Source organism: Carlito syrichta, unplaced genomic scaffold (assembly GCF_000164805.1).
Source record: "Carlito syrichta isolate Samal-C Ts95f unplaced genomic scaffold, Tarsius_syrichta-2.0.1 Scaffold148703, whole genome shotgun sequence".
Lineage (NCBI taxonomy): Eukaryota > Metazoa > Chordata > Mammalia > Primates > Tarsiidae > Carlito > Carlito syrichta.
The window spans coordinates 18,928-37,423 of record NW_007092799.1 but is presented as its reverse complement, the minus strand read 5'-3'; the positions used below and the strand labels follow the sequence as shown (position 1 = coordinate 37,423).

The 18,496-nt window shown below is 36.6% G+C and overlaps 1 protein-coding gene across 1 annotated transcript in view; it reads right to left on the bottom strand.

The window, feature by feature from the left end:
- The window catches only part of SYTL5 (synaptotagmin like 5), a gene marked incomplete at its 3' end in the record, with an annotated part of 83,886 nt that overhangs the window by 59,710 nt on the left and 5,680 nt on the right, over positions 1-18,496 (bottom strand). The window contains exon 2 of the mRNA XM_008050524.1: positions 3,881-4,090. Within this exon, the coding sequence (XP_008048715.1) occupies positions 3,881-4,090 (210 nt within the window). The remainder of the gene's footprint in view (positions 1-3,880; positions 4,091-18,496) is intronic.

The following is an 18,496-nucleotide window of genomic DNA, read 5'->3' as shown; positions in this document are numbered from 1 at the left end:
GAAATGAAATATAAATGGAAAAGAATAAATACTAATGATCAAATAAAATAGTATTGCCTAAGAATTAGATAAATAGTTATCGAGAAATTCACCATAAGTCCTCAGACTCCATAGCTGAAAGATCAGTCATTTGTTTTTGTTGTTGTCATTATCTTTATTTCTTAATTTTAAAAAATGTTTATTTTAGAGATGTGGGGTATGATCCAGGGTTAGGTATACAAATGGTCATTGTACAGGTAAAGTTTGGGCCTCACTTTGGTCCCCATGTAACCTGATTTGAGATCAGGTACCCTTACTGGTGAAGTGTGCCCCTGCCTGCTTCCTCCCCTGGCAGTTTCACACTACTGCCAATTCCTTTCTTATAGTATTCCATTTCTTTCTTCATTTCCCTGAAATGGAAAAATCTCATCTTGGCAGGGTCTGGTGGGGAGAAAGCTAAGTGAAAAAATGAGTGAATAAGCCAGAAACAAAAACAAAAAACCCCAAAACATTAATATTTACTAGCACACATTCTAACTTAGTGTTCTTGTTTCCACTATGTATAAAATATAAAACCAATTGCCTCTCTTACATAATAGATACGTTAGGAGACCCTGAAGGACTATTCCCCAGGAGTTAATGTGATACAGAAATAGATAAACCCTTAGAGAAACTGAAGACTCAGTTTTGAAATTAATTTAATCCCTGACTAGATTAAGATAATCTTACATATGCAGTGATCCTATCCTATTTCTCTTTCAGAAGAAAAACATATTCTCAATAGATGCATATCACTATGCCTTGCCATTTTTCATATACTTGGTCATCAATCAAAACTTATGGGAAGAAAGACATGACCAGATAACAGAGCTATAATTCAGTATTTAAAATAACTAAAAATATTTATTTCAAGAAAAAAATGAGAAGGTCAGCAGAGAGTTAGAAAACATAACAGAAGCAAAATGAAACTTCTAAAACTTAAAAAAACACAAGAACTTTAAGAGTTAAGTAGATGGGCTTAACAGCAAATTAGACATAGCTAAAGGCAGAATTTGTGAACTGGAAGATAAGTCAGACAAAAATGTACAAACTGAATTTAGAGATATAAAAAGATAAAAAACAAAAAAAGCACAAAGATATATGAAAGACGTTGATTAGGACTAAGATTCATATTTGGAAAACCTAGAGTATAGGAGAGAGATAATATAGGAAAAAAAAATCTAAAGAGCTATTTTCTGAGAAATTTTTCCATATGACAAAAGACATCAAGGAACAGATTCAAGATGTCCTAGAAACCCCAAGATGGACAGATACAAAGAAAATCTGACCTAGGCACATTATAGTAACTGCTGAAAATCCAACAGAAATGAAGAAAATATTAAAAGTAGTTAAAGGACAAAATTACTTCCAAAGGAGCAATGAAATACTTATAACTTATTTCCTAACAGAAGCATTAGAAACCAAAAGTCAATAGAACATTTAAATTACTGAAAATTAATCACTTCCAACCTAGGATCCAATACCAGTGAAAACATATTTGAAAATTAAGAGTAAAATAAAGCCATGCTAAGAAAAATTGAGAGTGTTCTTCATTAACAAAACTAAAAAGGGTACATTTTAGGCAGAAGAAAAATTATTCTAATAGAAGCATAGAGATATAGCAAAGAATAAAGGACTACAGAATGGGTAGCTATGTAGTATATCTAAATATATAAAGCAAATATAATCAGAACCAAATAGATAAACAGAAAATCCATGATCATTATTGAGAGAGTTAGCATACATTTAACAATATCAGATTGAATATTCAGATTTTTAAAAATCTGTAAGTATGTAGAGGATTTGGACAACAATTAACAAACAATTTAATAGACATGTCTAAAATACTTAAGTCAAACACTGCATAGTCCTCATATAAAAATGTAAATAGCAGTTTCTAATACCAGCATACACAAAAAATCAATTTCAGGTGTATTATAAGTACAAAAGTAAATGATAAAAGCTTAACAATTACAGAAGATTGCAAAGGAGAATATTTTCATGATTTGGGAATTAAAGAAAGTCTTCTTTAACGAGATACAGGAAAAAAAAATTAACAAATTGAACTACTAATAAAAGTGATTTTTGTTCATCAAAGGGCACCAATAAGAGAGTGAAAGTCAAGTTGGAAGATGGGAGAAGATATCTGAAATACAGGTAACAATATTGCTTGTATGTAGAATATATAAAGAACTTCCTCAAATCGGTAAAAAGTTATACTGAAACCCTTATGTCGATGATTTCATCAGTGTTCAGTCTCACGGATCTGGCAAAGAAGTTTGCTAATGACGGGAAGAAAATACTTAAAGAAATTTATTATGTGGGACAAAATTTGAGAATTATTTCTTGAGTAAATCAAAGCAATGCATCCAAAGTAAGCAATAAAAGAACGTAAATGATTCATTTCTTTAAAACTGCTTATTTCAATCCAGTATTGAATTGCTCTGTTCAGGGTCACCTTTATACAACAGTACAGAAAAAATAGCATTGGTTGAATAACGCAATCACTGAATATAGGAGTCTTCCTCAGAATAGTCGTTCTCATTCAGGGAAGTTGAAAATGAAAGGTCACTCCTACTACTTCACTACTTACTTTTTCTCCCAAGATAGCCTCTTAACCCCTACAACAGAATGAGTTAGTGAGAGGAAAAAAACAAATCAAACCAATCGACTATAGTGATGTCAGCATCCCTCACCTCAACCACAGGAAAGAGATCACCAGATTGAGTTGCCTTGAGATGAGATTTTTAGACATCTCTCAGGGTAAAGGACACAAACGGATGTTGGGAAGGAAAAAACATACCAGTTGATTTAGGGGAAATTTCAAAAGGACGGGTGATTGGTAGGCCCCAGGACTATAAATACCAAATCATGGTTAGACTCTGGTTTAATATAACTAAGAAAATGATGACTCTTGACTTGCACCAAAGTAGGCAGAGTAAAATCTGTGCCCACTACACTCCCATAGTCTAAAGAAGCAAACGGAAAGCTTTTCTCCCTTTGTCCTTTCTCAAGGAGAAGTTTGGAGGAAGTTCAGGAACTATGCCAGCTTTGTTCTTTAGCTGATGTGCAGAACATTTGATACTCATCTTGCCAGTAACCCCAAATATTTAAAAATGTCTTAGAGAAATTGTTTGTGTCTTCTGAGCAGCCATGTGGAGCCAGGAGGGGCTCTGAGAGAAAGTATGCTTATGGGTGGTTTTCAAATGCAGAAAGAGTGGCTGGGCTCGGTGGCTTGTGCCTGTAATCCCAGCACTTTGGGAAGCTGAGGTGTGAGGACTGCTTGAGGTCAGGAGATTGAGACTAGCCTGAACAACATAGCAAGATTCTAGCCTCTTAAAAAAAAAAAATAGCCAGGTGAGGGGCTTGCTACTGTAGTCCTAGCTACTTGAAAGGCTGAAGTGGGTGAATGGCTTGAGTTCAGGAGTTCAAGGCTGCAGTGAACTATGATGGCACCACTGTACTCTAGTCTGGATGACAGAGCCAGACGTAGTCTCTAAAAATATAATAATAATAATAACAGTAATAATAATAATGATAATATAATAAAAACAGGATATGTTTCTGTGTGGCTTCCAGTTTTACTATTTAAAATATACTGTTCTCTCTGTATCTACCTCTCTCTCTCTCTCTCTCTCTCTCTCTCTCTCTCTGTCTCTATCTCTGCCTCTCTGTCTCTGTCTCTGTCTCTCTCTCTCTCTCTCTCACACACACACACACACACACACACACACACACACATACACACACACCTGCCAAGGCATTGCTAAGTCTATGGTTGGGCTGTACTTTAACCCTACTCTCTACTCCAATCCCGTCAGTCATTAAATCTCCACTTTCCACAAAAAGCCAAGAAACTCACGCGACTTTGGCACAGACAGTGCACTTCCAGCTGCCATCGAGGCCCACGACCCGACACTCACTACACACCCTTAGTGAGCAGGCCTGGCACGGGTCTCCCCGGTCAAAGATTAGGCCCAGGTTTCTCAGACAATGAACACAGACTCGGCTGGTCTCCTGTTGAGTCTTCCCACTTCTCCGTTTTGCTTCTATGAGTTCATTTTTCAGTTTCCTGAAAGGAGAGAAAAGCAAGTAATTTAATAAGAACAACAATAAAACAAGAGGAGCAGAGTTATCTTTATTTAAAGGATGTTTTCATTTGGAAGAATATTTGAATCAAGGAGTCAGAGCCAAGTACTTTCAGGAAATACAATTTCTTCCTCCAGAATCAACAATCATTTGCTATCAGTAGTTGAAAACTAGAAGTCTTATGTTTTATTTTTGAATTTTGGCATCCTCTACTAGAACTATTATTTTGCTATTAATACTCCTTCACATTCTACTATAACATCTCCAGGATATCTTTGATATCATAACACTGGAGCACTACTAAGGATTTCCATTACAATTATTGTTAGTAGGAGAAAAATGACATATAATGACTCATGTGTTACAACAGGCAGCTATACAGAGCATTAAGTTCCCACTCTCTTGTCTATCTAAACACAAATGACAAAAATCCACAGCATATGTTTTCTTAATCCTTGATGTAGAGCTCACAAAGTACCCTTATGTCCTCAAAGAGAGCACCTGGCTCATGAAATGGAGTATAAAAAAAGTCCCACACAATTTATTTTTGAAATCTTGTAAAAGCTACAGGCTTTAAAATAACAGAATGAGTTCTCATTCAAAGACTACAGTTGTATTATTTGTAAAATCGCGGCAGATGTTTGAATACCTTAGGGCACAGGAGGAATAAAGCATCGCCTACTCAAACCTACAGCAATTCATGCAACAGTGATAAAGAAAGAAAGTGACCAAAGTAAGTAGATAAAGACAGAAATCTTAGATAGCAGCCTTGAGTAGGTTGGTGGGCCAAAGAGTAATAAACTGAGAAAATAAGAGGAATCTGGGATATTTCAGAGGCATATGCTGTCCTAGAAAAAGATTCTATGATTAGCTCCTTAAACTATAGTGGCTAAGAATACTTGGAGAAATTATGGTCATAAATTAGTCAAACATTTGTATTGCATCTTTCTTTGTGCTCTACATAACATGACTTTATTTAGCAATCAGCTTTCATCCAGTTCACAGTTTCAGAGTCTGAAAGGACTTAGGGTCCATATAAATCAGGCCATAAGGAAGTAAGAATTTAAAAGTCCAAACACACTAGTTAAGCAATTACAAAGGCAATTGGTGCTAATGGTCCCAAATATTCTGGCAGCTATCTCTGACACGTATGAGGAAAGCTGTGAAGCATTCCAAATGCTGGTGCAAAATATGAAAGAGCTTACTTATTTTTCAAACTCCTCTTAGAAAGTAACCTAATTTAATCACATTCAGGAAAATCATATTAAGTGGACACAGTCATTTTCAGACACTCAAGAGGCAGAAAAAGGGCAATGGGAGAGCAATTGCAATCAGGAAAAGAAACAGTTGAAGAAACAGTACCAAGGGGAAAGGAAATTAAAGAGAACTGGAAGAGAAACACAGGATGAAAGTCTCTGCCCTTTGTATTACTAGCTGCATTTACAAAGCAAGGTGGACCTCATTTGGTTCCTGCATTGCTGGCCTAACCTCAGGAAGTTATCTGAGGAAAGTGACCTTCTGGTCTGCAAACACAGTATCTGCTCATCTTTCTCATAAACAGGGAAGCCTTCCACATAAGCTAGAAATGCGTCTTGTTCCAAGTAACAGGCTTAACAATGAGTTTATGTCTTCTCTTTTCCCCACATAACAAGAAATCCAGAGTTAGTTGCCTGAATGATTTCAGCTACAAAAAAACATAAAAACTCAGTATCTTTTCATTCTGATGCTCAAAGTGTGGCTTATCATCCTTATGCAAAATGACTAGGCAGTTCCAGCATGGCATCCTCCTTAAAGGCAGGAGAGGAAGGATGTCAGCTGCATGCATGTATTAATAGAAAAGCAAAAGCTGACCCAGACTTCCTATTATGGATATGTAGCATGAGTGAGAAACCTTTGATGTTTTAAGCCAATTAATAGTTTAGGACTGTGTTTGCAGCATCACTTAGTCTACCCTGACTGATAAATACACAACCGAATGCTTAATCTGGCTGGCTCCCATTTATCTTTTTATTTTAGTTTTACTGCTTCTTCCCAAGGGAGGCTTTCTCTGACCATCTACAGTAGTTTTCCATTCTTTAGTTTTCCTTGTTGTTGTATAGATGAATTCATATTAACATACGAATTGACCTATATGTAGTTGAAATGTCAAAGACTGAAGAGAGGAATTATCTTGATTGTTGCTGAATAATAGTCTTTTCATTTTTATATTCTGGCGATATATCAAATTTGTTTTATCTGCCCCATCATAAAAACATGCTCCATGTAAAAAATACTTCCTTTAAATTCAGGAATTGATTTCATTAAAATTCCTGTCACATTTATGTGGCATTATTTTTTTTGTGTGCTACACTGTCTAGACCAAATTGTACTGAACACCATTTTGCACCAAAAAAGATAGGAACTTTATAATAGAAGCAATTAGCTGCCTTGAAGAGGAGGCCATGAATAAACAACTTATAAAGCACCCTTTATTCCTTGGTGCTTTCAAATCATCTTATCTAGCAGAGAACATCAAGGCCCAAAGGAGATTAAAGAGCAAGCAAGGATTACACAGTGACCCAGTCTGATGTCAGACGACCTGGTTTTAAATCCTGACTATGCCACTTGTTTCCTCAGAGACCTTAAAATAATCACTTAATTTCTCTGCACTTCAAAACTTAAGAAGATTTGACCCTTCTGTGTTTCAAAATACCCTTTCTGTAAAACAACCTCCTAAAGTTGTTGTGAAATTAAGAAAGTCAATGTTTGTAAGTGTTCAGTATAGCTTGACACATAGTAATTGTGGAATAGACAATTCTGAGCTGTGTATCCCAATCATTGTTCTCCCTTTCTTTTCTATTAGTGGAACATCTAGCTAGGCTCATGGCCACTCAGACTAAAGACTTGATTTCTCAGTGTCACTTGCGGTTATGTTTTGTCATGAGACTAAATGTTGGCCACTGGAATGTCATAAGAAACGATAATATGCAATCTCTAGAACATGCCTCGAATGCATTAGGAGGTGTCCCTTTTTTTGACCCTTTCTCATTTCTTAGAGGCTGCAAGGAGAGCATAGTGGCAAGCTGAACTCCCAAGATGGTGGAGCAACAAAAGATAAGGAGCCCAGACCTCTGCTGTAATGGAGCCTCCATAACAAGATCACACAGTTGTCAATCAACCCAGACTTTTACATTAGAGAGGAATATATTTCCATCTTAAGCCATTATTATAATGTTTCTGTCACCTGTAGCCAAATCTATTTCCCAAAACATACAATAAGAACTCGGGAGATATTAGCTCTTAGTATGTTGTCCACTTGCAGGGATGTTGCTGTCGGGTTTTGCTTCAGAATCTACTGTAATGCCTGCAAGCAAAAACTTGTCTAGAGTTAGTGCTTTATATTCTATTATAAGAGCAAAACCACAGTGACAAATGAAATGTATTGTCAAACCAGAAACAATGAGACAAAAAAAAACACTGAAATAATACATGCAGGCAGAATAATATCACAGTAGACTGATGCTGAGGGCTGCACAGCTCCTATCACTTCCATTTTCTATAATATCCAGAGGCAATGCCATCAACACTGGTACTATTTCTTATTTGCCTGAGAAAATCAAGGACTGACCAGACTTCCTCTTCATACTTTGAATATAAAAATGTTACTTTTTCATTTTTATTGCAGCTTCTGCATGCAGAACCTATTATTATTATTATTATTTTCCCTCTTTATTTTATTTTTAAAATGTGGGGTACAAGTCAGGATTAGATACATAAGTGGTCTAAGTACAGGTAAATTATGGGCCTCCCCCTGGTCCTCACTTCCCCTGGTTTAAGATCAGGTACCCTTAGTGATGTTATGTGTCCCTTCTCTCTCTCCCCTGGCAGTGTCCTGCCACTGCCGATCCCTCTCATGTAGTATTGTGATTAATAGAACCTATTATTAAAGCCTAAACATTACAACATTTAGCTACATGATAACAGGCATTCTGTTTTACATGTCATGCTATTAAACTTTGACAACAAGTCATGAGAAAGACATCATGATTCCCATTTTATAGAGAAGAAAATGGACTCTCAGGCAATTTGTGAGTTCCGGGTCTATTAGATAGTACAGTCAGGATTCAGTCCCAGATTTTTATATTACAAAATATGCACTTTTCCCACACACAAGGATCCTCTTGCTGGCTCTCCATCTATTAAAAATATTTTTGAGCCGGGCTCGGTGGCTCAGCCTGCAATCCTGTGCCTTTGGGAGGCTGAGGTGAGTGGATTGCCTGAGCCCGCGGGTTCGAGACCCGCCTGGGCAACTTGGCGAGACCTCATCTCTACAATAAATCAAAAATTAGCCGGGCGTGGTAGCGCGCGCCTGTAGTTCTGGTTACTCGGAAGGCTGAGGCGGAAGGATTGCTGGAGCCCAGCAGGTGAGGCTGCGGTGGCTGGGAGTGGCCACTGCACTCCAGTCTGAGTGACAGAGTGAGACTCCAACTCAAAAATATATATATATATATTATTTTTTTTTTTTGCCCAGAGAGGACATTGTATTTATTAACGACTGCTGTTTCTTTCCTAGCTGTGCAGAGCCATGCTGAGCACATTCAAAGTTAAGCCTCAGTAAACAAAAAGGGTTTCTTCTGCCTGTCCTGTTTCTCCTACCATATGGCATCTGCCCAAGTTGGAGCTTATCACAAAGTCTCTCATGGCCAACATTCCCCAACAGAGCTGTTCTTCAACCAGCATAACTCTGATCCTAACAAACTTTATAGAGCTTTTGATTAGTTTTCAAATCAAAGGCTATTAAAAAGAAGCAAGACCCTGAGAATTGGGGAAAAGTTTTACCTGGATAGAAAGCAGCTTCAGAGAAAGTAACAAGAAGGAGTAAAATAACACCTATCTAGATTTTAAAAAGTCTCATGAGTTGTGCTAATTTCATGTTTAGAAATGGTTTCAAGGAAAGAGGGCATTGTGAAACCTTCATATTTGCAAATGACACCAAGCACGTCCTGGCAGTTAAATCTATGTTTTCAAAAGATCGCCTATATCTGAAACAGTGGTGATGAATAAGGTCTGTTGAGCAGTGCTTACTTATGGTTAAAGTGCTTTTTTCAAGGCTGTTTTCTTTTCCAATATAGTTCAATTCATAATTATCATAATTCTCCATAACATTTATATAATGGTGTAATAACTGCAGCAGTTCTGAAAAGATACTATGGAAAGAAAAACATTTGCAAAATATGTATTTTTAAAGTTAATGATTGGTAGGCAAAGATGTTAAAAGCATTGTTCCCATTAAAATCAATAACAGTGAAAAGCAGTTGTTTGCTTTGTGATTAAATGTTAACAGTCCATTTAATCTTCAGTGAAGCAACTTGTTTGGACAAACAATTTTTTTAAATGGTTATATGGAAAAGAAACTGATGGCCATTTTGGGGGGTTGAAGTGGGTAGAGTGTTGAGACCTTTTTGATTAGGTTACTGTTTATTATTGAGAGTCTAATCTCTGTATGAATAACAGAAAGGTGGAGATAAGAAATTGTAAAGTATGTAACAATGTATTGAATAGGCTTAAGTACCTCCTTCTCTTTAAGGGGCAATGCTCTAGGTTTTTTGGTGGCAGTCAATTTGGTATTTTATATAAACATTTTCAATACTATAATTTTGTTTATTGTTCTTCTTGAAAAAATAAAGTCTTGGCACATCTCATTTATTAAAAAAAAAAGTAAAAGCTTGGTTCATAGGAATATACCAGGAGATCTCACACTACCCTGTGAACAAGCAGGCAACTCATTAAAAATAATGATAGTAATAATAAACAAAACAACAACAAAAAAAATAAGGAAAAAGGAGTAACAATCCCAAGAGTTAATAGACATAGGGGAAATAATGAAAGCCACAAGAATATAAGGAAGAGTCTAACTAACACCCTACTACCCAAAAGAGCAATCAATAGATCATTATGAACTTTCCAGAAACATTAAACACACTTATATATACTGCCAAGAAGCAATGGCATCCTGAACATCTTTTAGAAAGGGTGATGGAGACAAAACAGCAAACATTATCTTCCCTTGTAAGGTCATGATGGAACTCCCTCTGCCAAACTTTGCCTGACATCTCACCCTTACTTGGCTTGTTCCCCTTCCCTGTCTTGCCTTTCTCTACTAGTGCTTTATGGTTTCTCTTTAATAAATCACTTGCATACAAATTCTGGGCTTCTGGGTAGCCTAGCCTAAGACAGAGATCTCACAAATCATACGACAATGACAGCTCATCACGATTCTAGAGCAGTTTGGAATCACTGCTTTTTGATAACTTGCTGTTTATTAACTACAGTCTTAAAATCATAGCAAAAATTGATCTCATGTGTAACTAACAAACCAAGTCTCCTCCATGGAAATACTTTAAAATAGCTATTGTCTTAACTTCCTAGCCCATCAAGGAGCAAGGGTGTGTTTTGCTAATCTGGAACCTGAAGAATACTTTTGTTGAGTTTCAAAACCAGCACAAAGTCTTGTTATTAAAATGATAAATTACTCAGAAAAAGTAGAGATGGAGATAGAATCAGTACAGCAAAAAGCAGGAAAGCTGCATTTCTAAAAAAAATAAATAAATAATATACTTGACCTTTAAAGATTACTGCTCTGACAATGCAGTGATAGAATTGACTTGAGGGAAGAAAATTGGACATTCATACCAAAAAATAGATACTTTAAAGAGAACATGGTGGCCTTGAATAATTCTTTAAAACCACTTCTACTGTGGAATACAGCTACATATTAGAGGAATTCAGTTTTAATTTTTACAGAAATATAGCTGAAGTTTATTTCTAAAATGCCTGTAAGTTGAATTTGTACAAACTAAATTATTGTATATGCGGTGAGAAAGTGGTTATATTCAGCAAAGGCAGTCATCAGTACTTAATTTTTAACTTTTTAGGTGATATTTATTGGGACTCATATTTTCATTGATGAGGGTTATTACAAAATACATTTCCAGCAGTTTTCCTAGTAGTCAGTATCAGTAGATGACATAAGAAATGTCAAGTCACCATTTCTTTGATGTTTATTTTGTGTTGTTTTTCTTATATGCTTCATTGGAAACTATCACTAAAATTAATTAAAAACTTTCAGATTCTATAAAAGGAAAATGAGACAACCTCCTCGGGTACCCTCCAACTGTAGGAGCTTTTCTGTCCTCTTAATAAATCCTGCTTTCAAAGAAAAAGAAAAGAAAATGAAATTTGAGCTGAACAATAAACAAACCTGATCCATAAGATGTGTGATCTTAATTGATTCCATTTTCTCAGATTGCTAGTTGTCTCCAATATCTCTTCTACTCTTTTACACAAATAAACCCCTCAAATGTTAGTTGGTTACATGGACACCAAGAATAAAGACTATATGTTCCAGTTAAATATGCAAGCTCCCTTGTAGGTTAGTATGGTCATGTGACTACATTCTGGACAATGCAATGTAAACATGGTCATATGTGAAACTGTTCAGAAATGTCCTTAAGGGAAAGGAACATGCCTTTTATTCTGCCCTTTGTCCTCATTCCTGCCAATTGGAATGAGGACAAGATGACTGGAGCTGGGATAGCCATTTTGGACAATGAGGTATGACAAAGATGCTCTCCTTGATCAAACTAGACAGGTTCCTGTGAACCCTCTTTTCAAGTAGGCTTTTTCCTTGGTCCTTGTATTTGACCTTCATAACAGGGTCTTAACAAGAATCCTGCTGAGTCATTTAGCAAGAATCCCTTTAATCTTGATAATCTTAGGAATTTTCTAAACATTGACTTGCTAACTTCACTTGTTGGTTACAAATCCCCAGCTGTCTTTGCCACATTCAGAGTTGAGCCTGATCTCTCTCCCCTATTGTGATAGTCTTCAGGACTATTGCAGTAGGTGTCAATGGGGTTTAATGAAAATACAGTCTTAATGGGATGAGAAACTCAAGGATATGGAGGGCTGGCTTTTCATATATGTGGGTTCCTTAGGGCCAATTGCAGGACTTGAGCATGTGCAAATTTTGGTATACATCAGAGTCCTGCAACCAATCCCCAGTATTTACTAAGGGTTGACTGTATATAGACACTCTCTCTATATAGATATATATATATGGAAAGATTCTATCTCTCTATTTGTATATATATATATATATATATATATATATAGTTTATATATTTGAAATAATGTGAATATTATAATATGAATATTTTATAGATATAATTAATAATATGACATAATATAAATATTTATATAGACATATATAAAAATATAATTCAGATAGGGAACAAACCTGTGACTATGGTGACCTATTATTTTTTTTTAATGGTCTAAAATAGCTAGAAGAGAAAATTTGAATGTTTCTAGCTAAGGAAAAGACAAATATTTAAGGTTATGTATACTCCAAGTGATCTTTACAAATTATATGAATGCATTAAATTATCACATGTACTCCAAAAATGTATATATCTATTATGTATAATAAAGAAAAAAGTTTAAAAAAATTATTTAAAATTGTCTGCCAAGTATAAGTTCAATTATTTGGATAATCCAATGTTTGACATGTCTCCAAATATTAGGTGCCCTTCTACCTACAGTGAGTCCTAAAAGTAAAAGTTACTTGGACAAAAAATCTTTAGTATCAAAATTTAATTTAGTTTCCCTATATGCATGTAAATACTGAAACTAGTAGGGTCCTTGGTAGGAAAACCCCAAAAGTTTTCAATTCATTTAAGGCGGAGTTGAATTTCCTTTTTCATGTCTTTGTGACTCACGAAGCATTTAGATTTTATGAGGGAACCAGTATGCTTATGCTGGGAGTTCCATTAATCCATTAAGAAGCTTTGTGACAATTCTATTAGGATTAAAACAAAATGTTTACCAAACTAGAAGTCCAGTTCAATTGTTCTCCTGGTGTTTTATGGGACAGGAAACTATAGGTTTTTGAGAAGGTCAAACTAATTTTGTTCTTAGTGGCTGAATGAAAAGATTTGAAAAAATAAACAGCTCTGCAGATCAAACATTTGTAGTGTATTAAGTGGGTACTATTGCTTGACACTTATTGTACACCCTGATTTCCAGGCTGAATGTATAATTCTCAAAATCACTTCAAATCCATTTGAACCAAATATTTAGCTTAACTTCAGAATTCCTAATAGCTAATTTGAACACACTTTCCCCCACCTGATTTTTCTTCCTTCTTTTCCCCCAGCATGGAAACAATGGAATTAACTACATAAAGAGGAAAACATGAGGTGAATGGCAGTTTTTGGGGTGAAGTCTATGGTCTCTTGATGATACTAGGTTCTGGCTTTCTTAGTGGCCCATTTCAGCTGTACAGAAGAAAGCATAATATTTTTGTACTTTGGCTTTCGGTTAACAGAAAGAGCAGAACAGCTTAAGGAACTCATCAGTTTTTATTGTGCAAAAGCAATGGTTCTATAAAATCATAGTAAATTTGGATATTGCTATACAGCTTAGAGGTCAGAACTGCCAGTAAGTACCAGGCTAAAGAAATGTTTTCTATTTTGTTCCATTTCTCTGAAAGCTTTTAGTAAGGCTGTGGGTGGCTTTTAACAAGGTCTGAATAGGTGCAGTTATTGCATAAGCATCACAGCATAGAGGAAAGCATAGCAGTATAAAATGAGAAAACCTCAGCTCTGATATTTCATGTCTGGGCAAATTATTTAATCTCTCTCTGTTTCAGGTGCCATAGTTATAGCACATTATAATACCACACACCTCAGGGATGATGTGGGGATTAAATGAGGAGATGTTTGTGAATTGAGTAATACATTCTTTAGTGTGAGGTAGGCATTGCATAGTTTACTGTCTGTTTTTTTGAGGGACCCACACAAGGTCAGATATATCCCTCAGAAGTTAAAAGTGATCTAAGAGTGGAGCATGGGCTCTGAAGCCAGGCTGCAGGGCTACAAATCATAGTTCTGCCACTTACTAGCAGTGTGATCTTGGACAAGTTATTTAATCGTGAACTTCAGTTTTCTCATCTATATATGGGGATGTTAATAGTTTTTACTTCATGGAGAACATGAATTTGTAACTTGTCTCTTACAACTTCCCAGAACCTTCTTATATTTCTTGGTATTTTCTATACCACCAGGTTTGCTTTACTATTCTTCTACTAGAGGCAATGAAACACATTTAAGCTGTTTTCAGGCTATGCACTACTACAGATTGGGTGAGGCATAATCTGGAGATGGTGGAACCCTGTGAAATCATCTAACCTTCTAGACAGGAGCCTATGCTCCATTTCTGATAGTTGTCTCTAGTCCAACTCTATCTAATCTCTTGGACTACAGATGTCTTGTTTCTCCCTAAAATGGTTATCAGATCTTCAGGTACACACAACAATTTTTTTTTTTTGAGTTGGAGTCTCACTCTGTCGCCCAGACTGGAGTGCAGTGGCGGGCTCCCGGCCACCGCAGCCTCGCCTGCAAGGCTCCGGCGATCCTTCTGCCTCAGCCTTCCAAGTAGCTGGAACTACAGGCGTGCGCTACCACGCCCAGCTGATTTTTTTGATTGATTGTAGAGATGAAGTCTCGCCAAGTTGCCCAGGTGGGTCTCGAACCCGCGGGCTCAGGTAATCTGCTCACCTCGGCATCCCAAAGCGCTGGGATTAAAAGCTGAGCCACCGAACCCGGCCACACACAATTTTTAATACCAGAATCTACCAAGGTATTTCCTTCAATACCAAAAGTCAGCAAACTATGGCCCACGGGCCAAATTCAGCCTACTGCTTGTTTTTGTGAATAAAGTAGTATTTGTATACAACCACACCCAATTCTCTTTTACATATTATCTACTGCTGCTTTCATAGTACAAAGGCTAAGTAGTTTTATGATAGAACATATGGCCTGCAGAGACTAAAATATTTACTTTCTGGCTGTTTACAGAAAACATTTGCTGACCCTTGGTCTACATTGTGGATGAAGCTACTCCACAATTACAAACCCCTTAGATTGCGTCTCGGCTCACCTCCATTATTCCAACAATAAAAATAGCATTTGGCCCATAAAAGGTGCCCAACAAATTTTTATTTTTGATTCTTAGAGACTGTAGAATGCTTTTGTCTGCATATTATAGAAAATCTGATTAAAATTGTTATAAATAATAAAAAACATATTGCTCCAATAAGAACTTCAGAAGTGTGGCAGGTTGTATTTCAGGATGCTGACACAAATTCTTTGACATTCTATTGGCTCAGCTTTGTTGATGTGCTAGTTTTTATTTTCAACAGCAACTGGGATATCATGTTTCATTGAACATGTCCAGTGGCAAAGAGAACTTTCCAGAAAATCCATAAAATATTTGAGTGGATCATCTTTGGTCACATGTTCACCTCCAGACCAATGGTTGTCGCCAGAGGAATCCCAGTCTTGGTATGGGTAATTATGAAAAAACCACCGCCGGAGCTGAGAAAAAGTGAGACTTGAATAGTGAGGAAGAAAAAAAATGTATGCTGTAAGGCAAATAATAGAGTCTACCACTGAGGCAAGCTCAAGATTAGGTGCCAAGGTGAATGTATGTGCAGATATGTTTTCATGCATAGTAGTCAAATGGAAATGACATCCCTTAATGACACTAGTGCCCACAAATGAACTGCTGAAATGTATAGGGACTTGTAAGTCAAAAGGTTCTTATATCAGCCAATACCACAATGTAGACATTTAATTGCATTTGTTTTTAGGTGAGGGAATCAAGTAGAGTAAGAAGTTGTTAATGATATTTTTTGGAGTAGATATTACAAGCCATGTACACTTTTATGTTATTTGGAGTTCTTTCAAAGTAAGAAAAATCTAAGGTGCAGAATAACAATGGTTTCTTTTTTTTATTTTAAAGATGTGGGGTACAATTCAGGGTTAGGTATACAAATGTTCATTATGCAGGTACCCCTGTTGATGAGGTGTGCCGCTCCCTTCCCTGGCAGTTTCCCTCAGCTGCCAATCCCACCGCCCACCTCCCCTGGCAATTTCCCACTACTGTCAATCCCTTTCTTATAGTATTATGATAATTGTTATTTATGGCTGCATAATATTCCATTCTGTATATATACCATACTTTTTTTTATCCAGTCCAGCTTCGGTGGGCAGCATGGTTGGTTCCATGTTTTTGCTATTGTGAATAGAGCTGCAACAAACATGCACACGCAGGTATCTTTTTAGTAGAATGATTTGAGTTCCTCCGGGTATATTCCCAATAGGGGGATTGCTGGGTCATATGGAATGTCAATTTCTAGTTCTTTCAGAAATCGCCACACTGTCTTCCAAAGAGGTTGCACTAGTTTGCATTCCCAGTAGCAGTGTAGAAGAGTTCCTTTTTCTCTGCATGCTCGCCAGCATCTGTTGTTGCTTGTTTTATTAATGATGGCCATTCTTACTGAGGTTAGGTGGTATCTCAATGTGGTTTTGATTTGCATTTCTCTGATGATGAGTGAGGCTGAGCACTTTTCCGTGTGTCTGTTGGCTGCCCGTATATCTTCTTTTGAGAAATGTCTATTCATGTCTTTTGCATACTTTTTAATGAGGCTGTTTGTTTTTTTCCTTTCAGTGCGTTTGAGTTCTTTGTAGATCCTAGATGTTAGGCCTTTGTCAGATATACAGTTGGTAAATCTTTTTTCCCATTCTGTGGGCTCTCTCCTTGCTCTCTTGATGGTTTCTTTTGCTTTGCAGAAACTTGTTAGTTTGATGAGGTCCCACTTGTCTATCTTATTTCTTAATTATGGGCATTTAGAGTTCTGAATAGGAATTGGTTGCCAGTTCCAACTTCCATAAGGGTGTCTCCTGCGTTTCCTAAGATCCTTATAGTTTGAGGTTTTACATTTAGGTCTTTTATCCATTTAGAGTTACTTTTTGTGTATGGTGATAGGTAGAGTCCTGTTTTAATCTTCTGCATGTGGTCAGCCAGTTTTCCCAGCACCATTTACTGAATAGGTTCTCCTTTCCCCCACTGGGTTTTGTTGGAGGCTTTGTCAAAGATAAGTTGGTTGAGAAATTGAGGCTTTGCTTCCAGAATCTCTATCCTGTTCCACTGGTCCGTATGCCTGTTCTTATACCAATACCAGGCTGTTTTGATTATTGTAGCCTTATAGTAAAGTTTGAAGTCTGGAAGTGTGATACCTCCTGCTTTGTATCTTTTGCTAAAGATTGTTTTGGATATTTGTGGTTGTTTATGTTTCCATATAAATTTCTGTATCATCATTTCCAGGTCTGAGAAGAATGATGTTGGTAATTTAATGGGTATTGTGTTGAACCTGTAGATTGTCTTTGGTAGGATGGATATCTTAACAATGTTGATTCTTCCTATCCCCATGAGCATAGAATATTTTCCCATTTGTTTGTGTCTTAGATTTCTTTGAGCAGTGTTTTGTAGTTCTCATTGTAAAGGTATTTCACTTCTTTGGTTAGGAAGATGCCGAGGTATTTCTCTTTTTTTGTGGCTATTGTGAGTGGGATTGTGCTTTTTATTTCCTTCTCTGCCTGCTTATTGTTGGTGTATAAGAATTGTAACTGTCTTTTACACATTTATTTTGTACCCCTAAGACTTTGCCAAAGTCCTTTATCAGTGCAAGCAGGTTTTTGACAGATTCTCTTGGATTTTCGAGGTATAGGATCATATCATCAGCAAAGAGGGATAACTTGACTTCCTCTTTTCCTATTTGGATACCACTGATCTCTTTCTCTTGTCTCAATGATTTCTATTTTGTGCATCCAAACTGTATTTTTTCCCATTTGGAGTGGAGTCACTGTTGATTGCTCAATTTCTTCATAACAATTCTTCCCCTTTTTTGTTCATTGCATTAATGCTATCAATAAATCTGGGTGACTTGTTCTCCACAACGAACATTTAAAATACTCTTACTCTCTAACAGTTAAGACCTGATACTATCTCCTATCACTCCTTCATGCTTGGTCTGAAGAATATACATAATTATATTTGAGCTTCTTGTATTAACTTAGAATGTGGTGGTACGCAGATCCCTCTCTCCCAGCCTGTGATTTATGCCTGGAGGTAATTATCAGGCTTGCCACGTGCCTTCTGGGTGTGAAGTACCTTCATGAGCCTCCAGAGACAGAAACGAGTCTCACTCTAATTAACACCACACTTTAGTGGCTATGTGGCTGGGTTGTATAGTACATTTGGGTACCAAATACTAATTCAATATAACTTTTACACTCTCTTTTATTTTCTTCATCTCATAAGTCAACCTACTCAAACAAACAGGCAAACAAACAATACACTGCTTTCCAACTCCAATTTACGAACTTTCTAGATCAGTTTTTCTTCTTTGTAATCTTTTTAATTCTTTAAAAATATTTGACTTCCATTTCCTTCTGAAACTTATTAGCAGAATCTGTAAGTGATTTTGTGGCTCATGGTAAATAAC